At 40.9% G+C, this 23,490-nt stretch overlaps 1 protein-coding gene across 1 annotated transcript in view; it reads right to left on the reverse strand.

The window, feature by feature from the left end:
- CACNA1C (calcium voltage-gated channel subunit alpha1 C) overlaps positions 1–23,490 on the reverse strand; it is a 2,189,932-nt gene that overhangs the window by 414,966 nt on the left and 1,751,476 nt on the right. The window contains exons 32-33 of the mRNA XM_085652198.1: positions 8,984–9,016; positions 403–531 (exon numbers count right to left, since the gene is read on the reverse strand). Of these exons, the coding sequence (XP_085508324.1) occupies positions 403–531; positions 8,984–9,016 (162 nt within the window). The remainder of the gene's footprint in view (positions 1–402; positions 532–8,983; positions 9,017–23,490) is intronic.

Below are 23,490 nucleotides of genomic sequence, written 5' to 3' on the forward strand. Positions count from 1 at the left end.
CATTATTGACTGTTTTGTTATTGAGGACCTTCACATATTCACAAAGGTCCAAACCGCAGTTAGTCCAAATTTTGTGAAAAATGACTCTTTGTCTCATTGTGCAAGTTCCTCTTTCTGCAAGCACAAATAGCAGGTATGCTTTAAGCAGCACTTTACAGCAGGTTTGCAATCCAATACCCCGGCTTAGAACAATACAATAAACATTTCCCCCTTTAAACAAATCTATCAAACAGTATTTTAACCTCTTGCCCACTCCAACTCAAAAATCTTTACTCAAATATTACTCAGCAATATATTCAAAATATTACCAAAGAAATAACATGGTCCAGCAAGCCTTGCGAACCCACCCTTATTGGCCAGTCCCACAACTCTTTCCCCTAACTTAATAAAAAAGGTAAGTACCTGGAATGACTTGATGAAGGTCCACAGCAGCGTCCGGATTCCCTCTCCTCTGCTCAGAAGTTTCACCAGGCGCATCACGCGGAATAGTCGGAAAAAGGTGATGGAGATGCGCGAATTTTCCTCTGCATTCTAGAACCCATTGGCATAGAGGTAGCTGTTAAACAGAGGGTGGGGAGCAAAGGAGCCTACACAAAGAATCCAGTCTTCTACCTGGGGCTCACTGCACTGTTCCACTTCTACAGATACCTGTGCTTCCCTAGGCCCAGATACTTATTCAAGCCCTATTCTTCTAGCCTTTTGCTCAACCCTGGGTTACTGGCATTTCTTACCGCTATAGGTACTCAACTGCTGACATAATAACTTTTGGCATTCTACTTCTCTTAGCTTATTCTATAGTCATTTTGCTGCTGACACTGGAATTTTGTTGCAGACACATTAGCTTTGGGCACTCTGATTGCTGCTATCAGCCTGCCTTTGAGCCATCCCACTATTGACATCATAGTTTTGGGCATTTCGTTATTGTCAACATAGCTTTGGCCGTTCTGCTTCCAATTCACGAGTGGGCATGCTGTTGCTGACAGTTTAGGTTTGAGCATCAGTCAGCTGCTGTCAGTTTAGTTTTTGGTATTCTGCTGCTGTAAGCCTTGCATTGAGGTCCAGGTTTTGGGCTTTCTGCTACTAAAACATTCATCCACTATACGTCAGTTATTGGGGTTTCTGCTGCTATCAGCCTAACTTTACATACTCTGCTTTAGTAAAGTGATTAGCAAGTTTTGGGGGTCACGTCAGCCAGTGTGCTGCCGTCAGTATATCTTTATTAACAGTTCAGTTCACGTTAAGGCTTAAGACCAATCTTTTCCGAGCCACCTACAGTTAGTAATCCCTTCCTAGTCAGTCGAAGCCATTTCATCAGATACAACAGACAGGTAAGGTGTCCTGTTACAGACAATTGGACAAGTAAGGAACATTCAGATTTGCTCACTCCTCCACACCTACCTTCTCTACCTTTTTATCCTCTCAAACGTGCCTAGTAAAAGGCAGCAGAAATTTTTTAAAAAATGATAAATTATCAGATAGTTAACTCATTTCAGCTGTTATTCGTCTATTTGCCCATTCTTCAACTGCTATGCTTTACCCTGAGACTATCATTATGGCATTGCCCATTCTATCAAATGACACTCTAGATTTGGGACTAAAACTCTAAATTTCATGCTTGTCGTGCAGCTTCTGTGAATCTAACTTGAGTCATTCTACTGCTGTCAGTTTAATATTCGGTCTTTCTGCTGCTCTCAGTTTAGCAGAGACAATATAGCTGCTGTTATTTAAGGTTCATCATTCTGCCGTCGTCCGTTTCGTTTTTGGTACACTGGGTATATTGGGTATGTCATGGTGTAAGGATTTTTTAGTATTGACAGGGAGACTGGCGCTCAAGCAGATAATGTGTACGTTGGCTAAGCTGCGTGTATGTACGGTGCAACCAGGTCGGGGGAACAAAACACCTTAAAACCCCCGTAGGTATGTGAGTTCAGCAACCCACACATATGAATGAGAAACAATGTCCCGGGCACACGTAGTAGGGTCCAGGTATAGTCAATGGATATCCAGTGTCAAGAACAGAATATGTGGTCCACACCAGAATGATGATTTGAAATTGTATTTAATCAATGTAACCACGAAAGAACAACCAGCCGACACGGGTTTTGTCACCTATGGGAGTGATCCTGTGCTTTCCTCAGGGCTGAAAAAGCTGCGAAATTCGATGGAGTGAGCCGCAAGCCGGTGATAATTCCAACCCGGCCGGGTCTAAATCAAACAAATCTTGAACGAAATAAACAGGAACTGCGATGGGTGTAAACACTCGGAGTGCGGGTAAGCAATCTTAGGAATCCATCAAGGGAAGTGTTCGGCGTGTGAGCGGCGGGTGGGCCGGATCACCAAAAGTCATCAATATCGGTGAGAGGATCGGAGTAACACTGGTGGCGTGTGAGCAGAGGGTGGGCCGGATCATCCAAAAGCCCTCAATATAGGTGAGTGGATCGGAGTAACACTGGTGCGGAGTCCTCAGAGGACTCGGCACCAGTGTTACTCCGATCCTCTCACCCATAGATTGATGACTTTTGGTGATCCGGCCCACCAGTCGCTCACACGCCGAACACTGGACCGCATTCTTATCCTTTACTATGGCAGTTTACTTCCCTTGAGGGATTCCTAAGATTGCTTACCCGCACTCCGAGCGTTTACACCCATCGCGGTTCCTGTTTATTTCTCGCAAGATTCATTTGATTTAGACCCGGCCGGGTTGGAATCATCACCGGCTTGCGGCTCACTCCATCGAATTTCGCAGCTTTTTCAGCCCTGAAGAAGTCACGGGATCACTCCCATAAGTGACGAAACACGTGTCGGCTGGTTGTTCTTTCGTGGTTACATTGATTAAATACAATTTCAAATCATCATTCTGGTGTGGACCACATATTCTGTTCTTGACACTGGATATCCATTGACTATACCTGGACCCCTATTACGTGTGCCCGGGACATTGTTTCCTATATTGGGTATGTCAGTCAAGTTGAGAGTATTCTGCTTCTGCCATTCCGGCTATGACAGAATGCTGCTAGCAGTATAGCTTTGAGCGTTCGGCTGCTGACAGTCTAGATTGGGGAATTCTGCCAATCTGATTGTCACCCTTTGCTGCCGTCAGTCTGGGTTCAGTTCAGCAAGCAGGTATTTACATTGCTGATTCACTCTGGCTGAGGCAATCTCCTGCAACAAATGTATATGACACAAAGGGAGATACCCAAGAACACATTGCTTGCCAGGTAGACGCAATTGGAGGGTTTCAACCTCCATATCCAAGGGAGTCACCGTTTTTTTAATTCAATGGTGTTTGATTCCCACTCAGTAGCAGTCTGCATCCTGGTTTCTCTTGTAGGTACAATATATATTTTAGCTACTGTGCCTTGTTAATTCCTACTGCATGCTTCGCCCTCTCCTGTCTTTATCTTGTAGCCTTCTCCGGTGTTAACTGCTCACTTTAGGTCTGCTCCCATGGCTCTCAATTCATAACTTGAATTTTTGGTATACCATGTGGCCTGATTTTCTTCTTGGATCTACTAAGACTGCTAACTGAGGATTCTGTGTCCCTCTCTCATACACCACAGTGGGAGTGTCTCATAAATCAAGGGGTTCTATTCAGGAGTGCACAGCAATCTAAGCAATCTAGATGTCTTGTGCTGCCTCTTCGGCCAAGCATTGCATATTGGCTGGTACTGGGCAGGCGCTGGATCTCTCATATCCCGGATGACTTGTGTTATAGACCTTCAGGGGTGTGGGAGGGACTCCAGGAGGCCACTACTTTTACAGGAATGGCGCCCCTTATAAATTCCTGTAACACTTTCAGATCTCCCAAGGGTAGACTGGTGAAAGTGCCACTATTTTGTAAGGTCAATGTTGGGAAATAAGCACTTTGGATACTGGTGCAGCTTTTCAAAGCCCATCTTCAGGAATGTTGACTGTAAAGAGGCTTCAATTGTAGATTTCATAGAGATAAAAACGTGGAAGCTCTCATCTCAGAAAGGGAGGTCAGCTTTTCAAAGCACATCTCCATATGGAATGAGCACAACTTCTAATCACCCCAATTTCCAGATTATGGTGGTTATTTAGAAGTTCATATCAAGGGCTGGCCTATTCTAGGGCAGCAGCCTACACTTTCTTGCCCCAAATCGCCATTCTAGAATGCACCTTAACCTAAACATGTCCCTTTCATTAACCCAAACTTCCGTCTTCTACACTCCCTATGTTACAACAGTAGATATAGGATGGTTTGCCTGTTCACTTGGACCTGCTTCTTTCTCACAGATAGACTTACTACAAAAAGGCTCCCCTTTCACAAATTCCTGAGGGGTAGTATGGAAACTGTGCAGCTCACCCCATCTATCCCCACTCCATAATCCCATCACCATCACACATACCCTCCAGCCCTCCCCAGCTCCTTCGCTCCCACTGTAAAAGAGAAGACACAACATCAAGACCAGGAGAGAACCAAACAGTCGGGGCTCCCTGCATGCAGAGTTGTTTACAGGAACTGCGCAGGCAACTGTGACCTTCTGCTCTCAATACTTGTGCTGTTATTGCAGTATTGTCTTGTCTCCCTGTGAGAACGCCTTTGTTGTCCAGAAAAAAAAAAAATTGGTGGTCTGTGTATACAGAGGGCGGAATGTAGTTGCCATCTTCTTCCACTATTTCTATTATTGTATTCTCTAGGATTAGATATTCTATCTCTAAATTTTCTCTCCCTATTTTCTAGTGTTATCTCTGCGCTGCTCCTAAACAAGACCCATTTCTTATTCTCTAGTCTATTCAGAGCGCTGTCTTTTCCCTTTCTCTATTGACCAGACTTAGCTCTTCTAAGCTTCCACTACCTTTTACATGTCTCTATTTCTTCAGTCTTCCTTTTACTCAGCACCCTAAACCATTCCCTTTTCTCTTATTTGCCAGTCTCTGATTAGCTCCCTATAAATGTCCTCATTATCCTTATTCTTCATTTATCTCTGCTCATCTCCTTATACGTTTTAGCAATCATCTTAGTCCTCATTTATCTCTCCTTTTCTTCGTTACCTTTCATCAGCATTTCTCCATTTCCCAAGTCTTAAAATGTCTCAAGTCCTTCTAGCTTGTGCTGCCCTTTCAATTATTCTCTGGTCTCAATCCAGCACATCCTTTCTACTGGTCCTTTTCCTGTCTCCTATTCTACAGTCGGATCCCTTCTCACCAATATCGTCTTCCTTTTCACTTCTTTAACCCTCCTAGTTTGTAGCTTATATTGCTCTACTTTGTTCCCATTTCTCTTGTTCTTCATTATAACCTCTGAGCAGCATTACTACTTATTCCAACTCTGTCTTGAAAGGCAGTTTTAATCTTTACCTTTTCTCTTTATTCTCCTCCAATTTCTCTCCTACATTCCGTTAACTGTGGTGACAAATTAGGGCAGCTGTCGCAAATTTTCATTCCTGGCGAATAAAATCACGCCAAAGTCTGTTTCTGGTGACTACTCGCAAGTTGGTACAGTGATCTAGCTGCATTACTAACCAAGACATGTGGCCAAATACACAACACCGGATATTTTCTTCAGGAATGTTGACTGTAAAGAGGCTTCAATTGTAGATTTCATAGAGATAAAAACTTGGAAGCTCTCATCTCAGAAAAGGAGGTCAACCAGGAGGGAGCAGTAGCTTCAGATATTTTTTAAACTGGCAAATATTCAAATTTGTACAAAAAGAAAATATTCTAAACATAGCTTTGTTCTCCAGCAATGGCAAGAGGTGGGGTTCATGCTCCAAATCACATTAAAAAGCCAGCCCCAGATTAGAGGGACGGGAAACGATCAGGATGCGTCAATCTCCCATGCATAGGTTTGAAATGGTAGCTGTCAGCTAATCTAATCTTTTGAAGCAGAGATCCTCTGGGGATCCAAGAGCTGGAGGGCGAGGGGTGGCTCAGGATGTATTGATCTGTGCAAGCAGCTCTCAAATGGTTGCTACCAGCTAATATAGACTTTTGAAGCACTGATCCTCTGTGCATTCTAGGGTTGCTGGGCAAGTAGTGGATCAGGATGCTTCGATCCGTATGCATGCAGTTATGAAATGGCTGCTATCAGTTAATGCATTCTTTTGAGTCACTGATCCTCTGAGTATCCCCTGCAAAGCAGAAATTGCCGTTTTTTCAAGTGCAAGAACCATGGAGGTAAAGAGAGCAGGGGTTCAATGAAATGGAAGTCTGACTGGATAAGTAACCCTACCTTACTTCTACACGCTTTTCATAAACAAAATAAATTGACATCTCCTAAGTTACAGGTTAGCAGTCCTCTTATTTTATATGATACTTCTTAAGAAGAGCAGTGGTGATAACGTGCGAAGTAACAGTTTGTTGTCCGTCAATCCAGCCTGCCCTGGTCACATGCACAACTGCTGCTTCTTCTATGGGAAATCTGGTGCCACCCTTACTGCTCTAAAGCAAGCAGTCTATTCTTGTTTTAGAATTGGCCAAACATGTATCTAGCTACTCCTTGAGAGGGGGGACATCCACAAAATCCTGTTTTTCAATCTTTCTTGCTCAATGGCAGGGTTACACTGCAAGGCACCAGATATGTGAGCGGAAGCTTGCTTCTACACAAGTCTAGGTTTGCATTTGGGGCAGAGACACCTAGCTAAACTGTGTCTACACATCCACCTCTGTGATAGCTTACATAATGACACCATTGAGAGTCGATACAGCAAAAGGACTGATTTACTGGAGACATTGCTTGTGAAAGCTCAGCTAGTATTAATTTAAACAGCAGATGATGGTGGCAATGGAAACAAACACAATATACACTTGCAAAACTGAGCAGGTGGCCATATTATGTTCATCTGGTTCTAAATGTTTAGAAGACTGAGCAGATGTTCCTTTGGCAGGTTAAATTCCTGCATAGATGGAAAAGGCATGATTCCTTCAGGAAAAGAGTTCACATGTTCATACTGTCTCTCCAAAGTCTTCTCGCTGTCTATTCCTTCTGGAATGGATGTGCTTTCGTCTTTGGGACTGGTATACTTGTGCGATCTGGTACAGGATGAGACCAATATGGATGAGGACCTATTTAAAGAAAAAACTCTTAAGGATATATGTAGCACTGTTTATATATGAAGTTGGGCAAAAAAGCTGCAGATCCTTAGAGACAACACCACAAATGTTATATATGGGCAAAACAAAAAGTGGTCTCTTTGTAGGAGATGTATCCCTTTCAGAGCTGGCGTGAATGCACATGTTATCATATGTGCAGTCGCCGTCATCCCGGGCAAGAGGATGAGAGGGATTTAGTGAAGGATACTTTGAACAAGATCATCTTGTCAAACATGAACTACCCTTTGTTTCACTACAAGTTGGGCTCTGGCATCTGGAATATAGTCCTCTCTTAAGAGGGGACTTGAGGAAGATTACCTTTAGATGCCCCATATGCAAGAAAGGAATGGACATCAACGAACGTCCATTTTAGATTATCATGAAGTTCGTTCCTGATGGTTCCTTAGACGTGGCCCTCGAGCATCCTGCCACTAACCAAGGTTCTCTGATCAAGGGATCCTCTATTACTACTTTTGGGCACCATCATTTCACTTTAGAACCTCACCTAAAACAGGAAGAAATCTCAGATCTTCTGCAATTTTAGAAAATCCAGTCCTATACCAGATATGCCCATTTATCACAATATATGCAGTGCCATGTTAAGCAGCCTGGGAACCTGCTTGTCTGCAGTAACAACTTAATTCTAAACACGTTTATTTCCTCTGAAAATGTTGGGGCAATGCATATATAAAGTGCCCAAGTACATATTGGTTATCTCTAGTCATTATAGAATCTGTAGTCAGACAAACATTTGCAGACTCAAAGGACATTAGTCCTGAGAGGCTATAGCTGGTCTTGTATAAATAATTTCGGTGGTTACAGAAAAAAAGGCATTTAACATGAGAATAATGTCTGTCCTTACTTCGACTACAAGTAATTTTGACTCAGGGTGTGACTGTTAATTATCTATTCAATTATATCCATGGATTAGGCTGGTCTGAATTTAATTTTGTTCATTTCTAAACTGATTTCTAAGTTTCACCTCTGTTATTTTATCTGTCTTTTTTCCGACGCTCTCTCATGTAACTAGGAGGGTTCAAAATATATGGCTGGCTTTAACAAAGGTGGTGCATGTACAGGTCTTTCAAAGTTCTTGACCTATGGCCGGAAACTAAAGCAGTGAATAGTGCTGGCTGACTACATAAGGCACTTCTCCCAAGGCAGTAATACTATTTGTGGTAACCCATCTCACCCTTCTTTACAGCAAGAGATTTTCAAACTTGCAACTAACTGACACCGGGATTCGCGTAACAAGTATTTATCACTGTGCTCATCAGTATTTGCCCTTTACTAACTATCCAGCTTTTCCTGAGCCATCACCACAGCAAGGCCTTTAAAACCTCGCCAGTCATATGTTGTGTGTATTATCACTTTTTAAAGGGACCCTGGCCTGCACTGTAGTATCCCATGTTGCCTGAAGAAGACATTACTAGCAATAACAGCACGAGATGTCCTCTATAAATCATGAATATTATGAAATATAGTTAGACTTCTTCAAACTAATATCAATTCCCAGATTGCACTGGGGTCTAGGGAACCAGCATGTGTCTAGATAAACCTGGTAGACCCATTTACCAATTGATCAGTGCCATGCGTTAACAGCGGGATACCTTCACGGTTCTGGATCTCTCCTGGTAGTTCCTTAAGCGACACAACAAGAGGTCAGTTATTACGAGAAAGCTTGGGGTGCACAAGAAATACAGTACAAATACACATCAAATACAAAGTTCTGGGCACCAGACTCATACAAAACACACAACACCGCAGCTACATGCAAAAAAAGAAAAACTAGGCTAGGTCTACACAGAGAATGAGAGACCCACCCTGGCAGGGGTGGAGGGTGGAAAGTGTGCTGGTGGTTCAGTGAGACAGGGGAGGTTGTGTCACAGAGGCATGTGAGAGAGTGCACTGTTGGGTGTGGTCTTACCATTGAGGAAGAGCATTGGGTATGTTCAGCTGGCTTTAAAGAAAGGCAGACAGAAATAAGCTGTATTAAGTCTCCAAAGAAGTGTCCCAATTGCTAGGTCTAAACAAGCAACAAGACGGTGGGTAGAAAAAAAAGAACAACACAATAACAGAAGAATTGACTTGGGTACATATATTTTCTTAACCCATAGATCCCCACCTAAGTTGGTCACTAACAATGAGAATTCTATAGTGTTCAAACATCCACTATACTCAAAGAAGAAGTGTCATACAGTTCAGAGAATTAAGTCTAGCAACCCACATCTGCCAAAGCATGCAACTGGCACAAAGCTTTCCAGTGCAGGCCCAGCCGCTCCCGAGTACCCTAATTAGAAGCTGCACGGAGGCTAGTATTTAGTTGAGGAAAAATCTATTAGTTCCCTGGTTTTTTCATGATTCTGTGTTTATTTTATATGGGCACTTGAATTGATTCTTAGTTATTTTTTTGGGATTTTCCATTGAAAATCCGTAATTATCTTAGACCTTCTTCAATTGTATAGTAGCTAGAATGCCCGACATTGGGTCTACGAAGGCCAGATTCAATGCCTGATTTTCAGGATGCTGAGACAAGAGAAAACATACAATTAATCTAGATGGAAATCATTTATCAATGTATTATCTTGAATACCTGCCATGGATCTGGCCTTTGTTAGCAAATACTAGACACCTCTGATAGGTAAGTGCAAACCTCCGAAGGGAAAGACCTACGGAGTTAAACATTTTATCCTGGCATTTAACGGTTTCCTGGCTCACACACAAACCATGAACAATGCTGCAACAATTAATTTGTTTGTTCAAATACATCACAGGGACAGGAAAAAGGTAGTATATTATGAGGGCTTCTTTTTCAAATGGTTTTCAGTTCTGTTCGTCGCAGTTAACTGCTCATTTGTGGATGTGTATATTACTAAATTAAGCAGGGGGCCTAAATGAATCCTATTTAGAATCTAAGAGGTTGGCAGTGAGGGACGCTTTCTTTTTCTTTAAAACAAGGAAATACTATTGAATGAAGTTATATTAAAATTCTAAATCTTTTTATTTCACCCAGGCCAGATTGACAAGAAGTAACCAGATATCACCTAACTCCAGATTGGAGCACTGTGGATAAAACAGAAGCTCCATAATTCAGTTCTGAAGGAGGAGGAAATGCCTTCAGCTATGGGGTAGAGTTCCCAGACCAGATGGGATTTGGCTGGTATGTGTGCAGCTCCCACTTACTAGTTTATGACAACAGGTATTGTTATTCCATTCTTTGATTCAAGGAGTTGTCCTCCACAACAAGACGTTTGGCCTTTTTAAAGAGCTCAGCATTATGTTCATAATGCCTTCCATGTGAGAAGCAACTAAACTTGATGAACATGACATTTTTGACAGATATCTTCTTCTTTTTTTTTTTTTTTTTAAACTAAGGGGCGTAGGATATTCCCTTAGATTTACTCCTGCAATTGAAACAACTATTTATGGACTTTTATCTAGTTTATTTTCACACCTATGTGCTTTACCTTCCAAAATGAATTACAATGAGACTGACCATATATATGGTTCCATTTTTTGTGAAGGAGCATATTAATAAGATGCCCATCAATACTGCCCAAAAAGTCTAGAAAGATAATACTTTGTGCAGATTTGAGAAATCAAAATTCATTAGTTTGCCTTTGCTATCTCTTTAAAACGGATAATCGACAGTACATCAAAGTGGAATTTGTTCTGTACGGTTTAAAGAGTCCTCTCCTTCTGCTATATCGTTATTAGACAAACCACCACACCCGAATTTAAGGGTGGGTGTAAACGGATTTAAATTCTTCCGTATAATCTGTATAATACATAGCATTTTGTGAAGAGTACTGTTGCTGACACGTGGCTTTCTAGAACTGCAAAAAATGTATGTGCGTGCATAAGAGGAGAAGACACTAGTGCCTTTAAGTGTGTAATTACTTTCTAGCATATAGATTTTGTCAATATCTTAGTCTATTAAAGTGAGACACACTCAGGCACGCACACATGAGCACATATATAAAGTCACTCAGAAGCATGCAAAAACACGCAAAGCAAAGACACACACACATATGTGCATATACACGTGTGCAAAAACATTGTGTACATGTGCAAACACTCACTAGTTATATGTCATAATACATTTCGGCAGTGTCTGTGCAGCTCTCAATTAACAATGTTATACTCTGGTATTGCTTGCTGTGAACATTTGCGAATTTATGAACTGGGACCCTTGTTATATTCCAGAAGAAAGAACAGGATACACCTTGAAGACCAGCTGGAAGAACCATTAAACCGTACAGAGCTCAATTATGTTTTTATTGTCACCTGGAAGAAAGTACCTACGGTAACATCATCCAGCAGAATGAGGCACAATCAGTGAATAACACCAAACAGGTTGAACATTTAGAACGGCACACCAGCGGCTCCGTCCCTTGGCTGCTGCTGCTTCTGTCTTGCCATCTTTGACTCAAATTTCAGTCTGAGAATTAGAAATGGGAGAGTAAAAGCTTCTGGTACTGGCAGAGCCTGGCACCCACGCCCACCTTTTCTCTGTCCCCTTCATCGCTAAAGCTTCCCGGTACTATCAGCTACTCGCAGGGCTAACATGTGTAAACACTTGTGGATGTAGAACTCAACGGTGAAAAGAGTTGCCAACAATATTAGGGACATCGGCTAATTGTGATCAGTAGGACGGGTGATCATTAATGCTCCATTTGCAGAAAGGGTTCTCAAAACGGAAACACGTTCCTCAGTGAAGTTTTGGGCATTGCTGATAAAAGCATAGACAGAGTAGTATGTCAGGGTGAATTGAAAACATGTTTTGGATCGCAGCCCAAATCTCCAATCAGGACACCATCCAGGTATTTAGAACGACAGTTTTGGGGCCAGGCAGTACCTACTCTGGGAAGCTCACCTGTGAGCCTTATGCACGTTGAAGCCACAGCTGAATAGTGGGTCAAAATAGGCATTTACCACATGTGTAAATCACTATCCACAAGGAGAGAATTAAAATAAGTTCAAGAGAGCTTGACGGTAGGATGTGAAAGACCATTTTCACTGGCACTGGCAAAGCTAAATTGATTTAATTTAATGTGTGTGTGTGTTTCTAGACGGAATATCTAAAATAATTTATGCCCATGGTGTACTGATGGCAGAACCTTAGCAGCCAGCGAAGGGCTTGGGAGCAAACAACCAAAAAAGACAGACAGACAAATGGACATACAGAAAGACAGAGAAAGACTGAACTAAGGCAAAGGTAATTTGTGTCCTCCTTCCACCCATCCTTGTACCCATTAGTGGGGGTGGGGGAACATATCTTGTTTGCATAGTATTCTGTGTGTGAATACTTTGCAGTTTTGCAAAAAAGATCAAAACACTTAATTACACCAAAGAATAGATGCCGAAGTTATAAGATATCCAAGAGAAGGGGTGGTGATTACAGAGAAGAGAAAAGGAAGCCAGAAGAAGATAAAGCAAGAGCAGCAGAAGTGTGTGAGCAAAATAGGCTATTCAAGAAAGAAGGATAATTTTAGTTAGAAAGAAACAGGAAATAGAGTTCGTGATTAAGGAGTGAAATCAAATGTTCAGGTAATAGATGAAAGAAAAACAGAGGTAATGAAAACAGTAAAAAATAAAGGGTAAAATAATAAAGATCTGACATTGGGTGTATTGGAAAAAATCAGACATTGGCCATGGAAAAGCAATACAGTAATAGAAAGAAGAGGCAGGAGGGAAAAAACAAAGTAGAGGAAAGTTAGTTAAGGGTGAAAAAGGAAAAGGAACCAGAAAGGGGAAAAAATAAAAAATAAAAAACAAAGAGAAAGTGGAGAGAAAGTACAAAGAGAAAGTGAATGAGCATACGATTAATGAAATTAGAAAGAAAAAGTGGCAAATTACATGAGAGCTTGGAAACCAAGGGGAATGGAACTAAATGCTGGAGGATAAAATACAGGAACAGTAGCTGAGAAACAATAAGGGAAGGGGAAAGGAAACCTAGAAAGAAGGAAAATGTGAGAAGTTAGAGAAAAATAGAGTAAACACAACGATTGGGAAGAGAAAATTAAAAATGATGTAATTGAAAGCTCAAATACAGGTTGCTAGGCAAAAGGAAAACGGAATGCCAGGGTAATGGGTGCTGGGGGAGTGAAAAGTGGCTAGGAGGGGAAAGGGAGGAATGGATAACATGGCAAGTTCAAGTGAAGTAACAAAGTTAGAACAGATGAGAAGATGAGTTTGAAAAAAACAAGAGAGTTAAGTGGTATTGGAGTTTTGAAGAAAAGACTAGGGGCGAATGTGGGTTAAAATGTAGAGACAGAACACACAGCAAAAGAGGATGGTGAGGATGATGGAGTAGGGGCATAAAGTAAAACAGCAGAGAGGAGAATTACTTGAAGAAAAATATATAAGGTAAGGCGAAAGAGAATGTAAGAAGTCAAGGCCAAGCCAAGAGGAGAACAGATGGAAAGAAAGGGGAAATTAGAACGGTCTGGGAGGAGCAAAAGAGGATAGTGGTTGTGAGGAAAATGGAAGGAGGAAGGGCAACTGTGGTATAGAAGGGAAGAATAGCAAAGGTAAGAAGAAGAAAATCTGCTCAAATAGAGATGCTCAATTGACATTCTCGCTACAGAGACATCAGAGAACCTGCTTCTGCAGTAGTCGCCTTTCATGTAAACAGATGTATTTGGTGTCCAGCTAGCAGTGTGATTGAAAGAGAGAGCTGTGCAAGGGGATGGTTTCCATCTACTGGGAGCCAAGGTCAAAGGAAGTTTATCATGCCACCCGGTCATCCAAAAGGGGATCTTTGAAAGCTTAAATTTCCTTGAGCTTGAGGCCATCAGCACTGTCTGAAATGAAATCCAGGCAAAATAGTATTACCCTGTCACACTTTAATTGTGCAAAATAGTAGGTCATGACACTAACAGATTTTATGGGGTTAAGTAGAGTGGGGAAATTAAGTCTGAAGGATTCCCAGTTAGATCACAATCAGTGTAAAGTGATCAAAGGGTGGCGCCTATCACTGTGGCAGAAGCAATCCTTGGGTACAAATTCAAGGATACAATACATCGGTCAATCCTGTTGTGCTACTGTATATTGAAAAATATGCTACAGGAGTTCAGGATCAGTTTATCACTGTTATCTCTGTCTGATATGCACTCCAGGAAATATTTTCCATTGTATAAAAGTTCTGCCAGTCCACTCAAAAATCTTTAGTGTAACAGAGAGAAATATATACCCGGTTTAGGATCTAATCTAGTCTGAACAGGCAGGTTAGAGGCTGATTATATTTTGCATCCCACTCATACCATTTGTTCTTTCAGACGAGTGACACCGAGCAAAGCTACTCTAGAAGTACTGCAGTTTTCCTATTTAGTCTCACGCCCTAGTCTAACCCTGAGAAGGCCCTCATATTCAAAAGGGTGGTGATTTGTTTCCCAGTCTTATTTGCTGGAAATACAACAACTCCTAAATGAACGAAATACAAAAGCCAAAACGGCATTATGTGCCGGGGCCACACTTCCTACTGAGTCTTTGCGAAAGCACCCAAAATATCTTTCACCTGTGCACCAATGTATGAGGTATCAGAGTTATTGACCTCATGTGTTTACATGCAGAAGCACCTCACAATCTAACATTTCCTCAAACATGTAGACAGAAGGCACATACAAGTGATCTGACAAGTTAGCACACGCACGCACATACAAAGCAGGCGAAGTGCAGTATGGGAAGAGGTGACATTAGTTTTCAAATCAAACCCAATCACACAAAATCACAGCTAGTACAAGCACATAAAGAGTAGTGCATAAGCAGACATATTAATAAGTACACACAGGTGCAGATAATGTACAAATATAGCCTGGGATGCTTGCACAATCAGATGTTGCTCAATATATGCGCTACCAAGCTCACAAAATTAAATAAGGTTAGATTACTGAAAACTTTTCACAGAACAATAGGTTCAATAAAGTGGGCCCAGCCAACATATGCATTGTTGTTTTATAGGCAGTATGCACTTATAGGAGACTTGCGCAGTCAGAAAATGACAAACAAATTACAATTATACACGCGGGCTCAACCAGGCAATTCATGTGAGAATAAACACACACCAAGATACAGCATGTACAGTAACAAATGCACGAACGTAAATGCTAGAAAACATGCTAACAAGCTGATAAACACAAATAATTAGAAAAAGATCATTAGACAAAGAGCACACATTAGGATGCTCATCCAATAGGGATGCCAACAGGATTAACTAAAAAGACGGACACAGCACAGATAAAACATACAGATTTACTGTACACGTGGCAAAGTGGATGCTATCAATGACATAAGTGACAAACTCACACAAGCAGACACAGGACATGTATGGTTAAAATCCCACACTAAAAGACATAACACACGTACTAACAAATGTACATCTACATCTAGAGTAAGCATACTAACAAGAAGACAACAACAGAAAAAGTGTGCTCCTCTGAGGATAAAGAATTTGAATATCCAGGCTAAAGGGTAACCTAACAAGTTCACTCAGGTAGACAGGTAACAAACTTCACGGAGCACAATCAGCACCCAAACTCAGATTACCAAGTCACTTAACGAAATAAAACCACAAGATTGAATGTTCGACAAGTGCAGAAAAACTGATGCAAGCCAAGCACCTGTCAAGCCCACTCAAGCACAGTCTATGAATGCTAACACGCCTACATAAGCAGACTACACGTATATACCAACACGCCTACATAAGCAGATAAAGTATATTTGCAAATAAGAGCGTAAAGGCAAAATACAGCACTGGAATGCTAACAAGAAGCACTAACATATAAATACCAATCCAAACACAAAATGGAATGCAGACAAGGCACATACTCGCACCCAAATACACAGCACACACATCACAAAAAGCACATACCGGTCAAGCATACAACGACTTTGAAGCAAGCAGAGAAAGCATGTAACCACTTCACACAGTCAATTAAATGTTAAATACCTAACAAGGATGTACAACTAGGTATTGCTAATTGCTCATGGCTTGGGAGTCGTAGGAATGAACTGGATAGAAAAATATATTAATATTTTTCCACAAGCATATAGAGCCTGTGCTCTACATATATGATCAAAGACACACAGGACTCCCAGACAAACTCTCATTTAGAGAAGGCACATACATATGCTGCAAAGGTTTCAGAAGAATAAAAGCACTAAAATACAAATTTGCGCCTTTTCAGTGCGAACTCATTCTGACAAGTTCACACAGTTACACAAAAACACAAGCGCAGAGGATAAACCACACATAAGTCATGTCACCAGCAACAAAAACCACGCTCCAACATAAACAAAAATGGTCACGGCAGGCGAAACACCCACTTGTAAACTCATCCCATCAAGATGACAGCAGGAAGACAAATGCACACACACATGAGAGTATATGATCAAAACACAAAACAAACTGACAGCAGGAAACAAAACAAACAAATGAACAGACGGCACTACCAAACATGAAGGGCAACACGCTCAAAAGTGAAAAAAGGCAACATATAGTGCCTGCAAGAAAGTTTAAGTGCGCAAAATGAGTACAAACACGCTCAAGCGAGAGGAAAAAGAAGCCATGTCACAAGACAACAGCAGAAAGAACACATGCTAGTAAATTCACATAGGCAGACACATCACATATATTGACAAGTTCAGATACCGAAATACACACCAGACAACAGGTTTGTCCTACAGAAAAAGTACGGTTCATTCTACGTATTTAACATTTCACCCAGAAATAGGAGGATTTTCCAGTACCAGGGATTTTGAGTCGGGAGATCGAGTTGAAATACAACACACTACATGGCCTAACAAGCTCACCTATGCTATCAAATTCACTCAAGAGGCAGAATCTGCACTCATACATAAAAAGCTCGCACCAGAAAATCACTGATATTAACCAACTCACTCCAGCAGAATCAGGTCTCGCATTTCTATAATGTCAATAAAGCGGATTAACCACATGAAATCCAACAGGGGATTCTAACCTGCACAAGTACTTACAACCACACCTTGGTACACAATAAGCAGCAGGACTAAATGACACATTCACAATTTCACAGTGAGAGTGTGACCGTACACACACATGCTAACAAGCTCACAATAGAAGATACCGAACAGATATTTACAGGTCTTCAACTTGACACTACACAAGAGCACTGACACCTTGACACCAGAAGATATAGTCATTTAAACATACAAACAATAGATGAATGTTCAAGTTCAAACAAGAATAAAATGAAGAAAACAGATACAGAACATACCTCTACCAACATATATAGTTGAACGACAAACACACGTATGTATGCCTGTGAATCAGGAATGCAGGAACCAGGAATGCAGTTTCAACCCACATACTAACACGATCATTCTTGTCAGTACGCTCACCCCAGCAGATGCCACACACATTAATTGAGAACTAGATCACAGAATAGCGTACAGCATACATACACACTTAGCATGCCATAAGACCTACTGCACCCATGTACCTAGATAAATTAGGAGCCACCACTTTAGCACCTCCTAAAGCTGGTGGCCCTAAAGCTTAAGTGGTGGTGGTCCCAAATCCTGCCCCTTTTGCCTTATTTGGTTGCAGTTCAGCAGAATTAAGTGGAACTCCAGACCTATTTAGAAGGCTCCAAGTTAATGGAAACAGACAGGGTTGTGCAAAGGAGATATGTATAGACCATAAAACAGTTGTCCGCTGGACCATGGCTGAGGGGTGAAGTATCTCATGGGAGCTTGCACTGTGTATAACCTGCATGGTATCAGCGTTAACAAAACAGTCACTGGCCTGACACGTTCAGTTCCACCCCAGCCAATGGTCTGTGTAGGCAAAGCATGCTGTGAAGATCAGGAACCAAGTGTACACTCACTGAATGTCATTAACTACAGAATAACATACAGACAGACACACACACGCATTCCCTTTTTCTACAAGGAGATACGTGCAAGGGGTGGAGGGTGGGAAGAGTGCAAGCCTCACTAATAAAATCATTCCTTTAATTTGGAAGGAGTAGCAAGGGGCAGTGCAAACATTCTAGTTGCAATTCGGTCAACCAAAGGGAACTACTAGCAGGGGTGCCTGGAGATAACTTGAACATGCCAATCAACAAGGAAGAGTGTGCAAAAAACCCATACAAACTGTATAGCAGGACAAGGCACAAGGTGATGTGCAGCCGGGTAGATAAAGACATGGTTACTCATTGACCCAAGCAGTAGGGGGAGGGCTCAGTACCCCAATCTGCTTAATGGTTTCATCCAATATAGAGTGCATTCTTTGGACAATGGGTAATGAAAGTGCATTTGCAAATGTTCACAAGAAAGCCTTACAGTATCACTCGCTGATACTTCAAAAACAAGATTGTGGCTGTTGGAAGGTGCTGTCAACACTAGTGTTTCAGCCCAGCTCTCGGGGGAGGTAAGTCACGGCCATGTTACGCACAATGGGGCAATAACATGTTTTCAGGATAGTCTCAGCATACAGTTTCCAATGAAGGCTTTTCCAAATTGTAAATGTTTTAGAGAAAAATGTCAAATGATTGGAATGAATCGCCAGCTGCTACCTATAAGAGGCCACTTGCCTAATGCCCTTTAAGTTTGAGGGTTTGCCCTCGTAGTATCCTATCTGGCCCGTTGCTTGGGTTAACGAGGGACATAGCACCCCTCTGGCACAGCCTTTTTGAAGCACTGACTGACCCACATTTTGAGCACCACAGTTACTGAAAACATTGGTGATTTCATGTGGAAATCTAGAATTCCATTTTGTCATGTTCTTCAATGCCAACCCACAGCCAGATTCAATTTTACAAAGAACCGTTTCAAAGACAATCATAAAATGCCGATGGGCTGGTAATTTCGTCTCAGGCAGGTTTCAGACAGAGACCTTGTTTGAAGTACATCATGTTCAAGGAGAACAGATTTTATTTTTGATTTAAAAGATTTTGGATCTCTCTTGATTTCTATGTCTAATGTAGTCTTCACAAAACATATGTGTACCCAAGATAGAAAGGTCAACCACTAAAACATAAAGTGACTATGTAAAGCAGCAGTCATCACGGTATGTTTTAGATGATGCCAAACCCATGCCAGAGCACAAATAATGTTATAATCAGGGCTGTGGCAGTACATGTTCATAAAGCTTCTGGTTACATGGCACTCTTTGACATTAACTTGTGATTAAATTATAACTCATTTAAGTGAAGTCCAAACATTCCTCCACTACACAAGCTTCCGATGGATGAAGCATGAGAGACATTCTTAGTTCGGTTTTTTCTGACCGAAAGATGCTAGAGAGGGTGTATAAAAAGGAGTGCTATATTTCTAGAAGAGATTAGGAAGTTCTGCCTCATGTCCACTCACCAGCATTTTTTAGGTGTCCTAGTGGTCTGAAGGCTGACGAGTATGCCATCTTTGGATTGCTGCTATCGCTTCATAGCAAAATCCTGATATGTTTTGGTTGGGTTTTAACCTATCGATATGTTTGGAAGAATCACAAGTAAGAAGGTTGCATGTTTTTGGTGAAGAAAACACTGGCATTTGAATCAGAAGTCATAAGTCTCTCTTCATTGTTTCACAAACTGTGTTATCACAGGCACACTGCCTGGTCTTTACATCCGACATCAAGCTGTACACTGTTAGTACTTAGAAATCGTTTCAATGTAGCAGCTATGTAAATATTGGTCATTCATTTCTCATCAAATCGTTATTTTCCTTGCATCAGCATCAGGTCAAAAAAACCGTTTATGGAACACACTTCCTAAGCATCTGCTCTACAAGATCGAGACACTATGTTTGAGAGTGCAAAGTCTGTATCATGCAGAGGGCTCGCCATTAAAACATTAAGGGGCTGATTATGATGGCTGACGGACATAAGTATGTTTGCCATTGTCCCAGGGATTAGGACAACCCGCCTATATGGTGGCGGTCCCGCACCTTACATTACAATGGGGCCGCCGCCACGGCAGCAGCAAAAGGCAGTTTTAACATTGCGGCGGGTGCTGCTGGTTGCAGCACCAGCCACAGTGTTAAAAATGCATGTTTTGCTTTTCCCTGCACTACGTGGCAGGCGCCACTCGGTGCCTGCTACATAGTGCAGGGAAATGTAGGGGGGCAAGTGCAAAACAAAAGTGCCCCTGCAACGGGCCCTCAAAGTCAATCCCCACTAGCCTTTCCTTGGCAGGGCAACTGCCATGGAAAGGCTGGCGGGGATGCAGCATCCTAATGTGGCGGACGGTGCTTGCACGGCACCGCCACCATTCTAGGGACGCGAAGCGGGTCCGACAGGCAATCATAACAATTGCCTCTGTCGGACGGGCCTCCGCCCGTCAGCACACCGCCTGCCATCCTTATCTGGCAGGCGGGGAATGGCCTTATGATGGTAGTAAACCCGCAAACAGCAGCCTGCCGGTGGTGGGGTACACCACCATCGTAATCAGGCCCTAAGTTCTTCCTGCACTGTGAAGCTGCACAAAAGAGGATAATACTAGGTGTATGATGGCACGTGTAGGGAATGGATGTGAGACATAGGGCCTGAATCACAAAGACAACTTACATTTGTGAGTAAGTTTACACTTTTGATTATGTTTACTACTTTATGTATGGTATTCACAAGCTGCACTTTTGCAGTAACTTACACTTTTGTAGTAAGCCCAGCACTACAACTGACCAACTGCACTGGGACTGCAACACCCTCTCATAGAAATTAATGGAGGTAGGGACTGAAAATAAAACCCCATAAAAAATATTGTGAAATTAAATTATTAAAAAAAGTAAAATGTATATATAAATATAATGTTGCAACAATATATAAAAGTAGTACATATTAATTACTTAGTTATAAAATATTTATTTATCTTTTTATGTAAAATATAACATTACATTTTATTAAAATACAATATTTTTAATTAATTCTATACAGAACGTTTAATAATCATGAATGTACATAAAAAAAAAAAATTCTGTAGAGAATTTATTTTTTTAATTTAAACATCAGAAAAATTAATTTTACTGAAAAAATATTTCCAGGAAAGTTTTAATTCAAATGTAATTTAATAGTGCTGTAGCACTTGTTCTATTGTGTTCTACATTTAAAGTACATAAAATTAATTGTCAATAATTAACATAAATATTTTTAATATTTACTTTGAGGTTAATTACATTTGTAATATTTTCCCTTTACATCACCAAAGAGAGACTCCAAATAGGAAGCTTTTACGCCTTTTACTTGGAATTGCGAGAAATTTTGCTCACCGTACCGTGATTGAGGCTAATTTTCTGCCTAATTGGGTCCGATTATTATTCAGAGTTGCGAGAAACTTCGCCAACTATACCATAATTGAGGCTAACCTTTTGCCCCATTGGGTTCGATTTCCGAAATACATACACCTTTACAGGTATTCGACCAGCAGAATATATAGGAGCCCTGACGAAGTTCCCTCTGGCAAGGAACGAAACGCGTTGGCTGTGTGCCAGTTTTAAAGATTTATTGAATAAAAAGAAGCAACTCTGTAACGATTCTTAACGTTTGTGTACTGACTTCGCAACGAGTGCACCTTCCATTCTTTCTTGTGAATCTGGCTACTATTGACACCCCTGGACGGCGGGTGTGGGAAGTGACTGCACCACCATTTGAATTTATAGTACATATGGACTGGATGTGCTTGACCTTGGTGTGCCGTTTGTTCTTTCTTTGATAGTATTTAACGTATGATAAAACAAAAAATGTGTTGTTTTTTTTAGAAATTTGAGGAAACGTAGAGGGAAAAAACTCACTTTTTTGCCAACCATATTTGTGAATGGTACATAGATATACATTAACCCTTGACCTAACCCTGTTAATCCAGTCTTAATGTAACCTTTCTTCCTTTACACATTGTTGACTCAGTCACTTTATGGGAGAAATCCCCGTACTCCCTTTCTATATCACACCCTTCTCCCCACCCTACTTACACCATTACTTACCTTCCATTACTCTAACCTTAATCCAACACTGACCCAAATCGACAATACCCCAGCCCTTGCACCAATCATAACAGCAACCTTTACTCCAACTTTAACCATTACATATTCTCTTACATAATCATTTACTCCATCTTAACCCTTATCAGACACCTAAAGTTAGCCTAACCTCTTACCCACTTTCTTATCCCTTCCCTAATATACCACAATATACCACAAGCCTAACCTTACCTTCTTCCCAAATCAATTCCTTTACACTTACATCATCCCACATATCTTTCTTTACTCTAACCCTGACCCCTACAAATTACCTCGCCCCAACTCTAAACTTACTACAAACTACATTAATTTCCCTAATCATTCCTTTATTGTGTATATGGTTGTATGTGATACTTGGAAAAACAATTTTGTGAAACAAATTTGATGTAAATCTTTTAATTTAAATTTTCACCTAGAATGGCATTTACTACTTAGGGCCCGATTGTGATGCGGTTAGGAAATGATTTCCGACCGACTCGGATCGGGAGAGTCCGACCGACCGACCATGATGCTTCTGGATGCCTCCAGATACGATTTGGTTGGACTCCCATTGACTCTATGGGAGCCTATGTTCCTAACCGCATCGTAATCTGCCCCTCGGTCGGGAAGACACGTTTCCGATCCAATTTGGAAGGAGCAAACGCCGTTAGGAGGCCTATCTAACCGCATCGTAATCGGGACCTAGGTGGGAATGCTTTCCTAACCGCTTCGGAATCTGGCCATTAGTAGAAATAAATTAACAGAATACCGTTTTTAAATATTGTATTTACATGCTTTTGTTTTTAGGTGTAAATGTCATTACTTTTGAAAATGCATTCTCCATTTTAGACAAGATTTTCATAGATCCTATCTGTCACTGGGAGACATGTTACTTTTTACATGTTTTGCTGATCAGAATTTACCACAAAAATTGCCTTCAGTTTTCCACTGCTTTTTATAGGTCTCACATACCTTCTCCCCTTATTTTTATACAGCGTGCACCCCCCTACCTCCTAGCAACCATTTTAACCATTTGCATCATATCTTTTTTCCAATTTATTATTAACATTTTCCTTAATATTAAAACTGTGTTTTCTTACCCGGATTTTACAAGTAAGGCTTTTTGTAATACTTTTTGACTAAATTAGCATTTTTTTTATATCTGCTCCTATTGTTTTCAACCAAATTGTATTTCTATTCATTTGTTTTCCACCAAGTAGGTCTTTGATTATTTGATTTCCCAAAATGGGTCTTTATTATTTTGTTTTCTATTAATTTACATCATACTGCAGATAAGTATACGAGTGAGGATGTGTGCATGCATATGAGTGTGTATATATATATATATATATATATATATATATATATATATACACACACACACACACACACATACACACTCATGTATTCCTTTTTTTAATAAAGTAATGAATGACCATATTTACAAAGTGCTAACTTAAGCAT

The sequence above is a fragment of the Triturus cristatus genome, chromosome 4_1 (genome assembly GCF_964204655.1).
Source record: "Triturus cristatus chromosome 4_1, aTriCri1.1, whole genome shotgun sequence".
Taxonomy (NCBI): domain Eukaryota; kingdom Metazoa; phylum Chordata; class Amphibia; order Caudata; family Salamandridae; genus Triturus; species Triturus cristatus.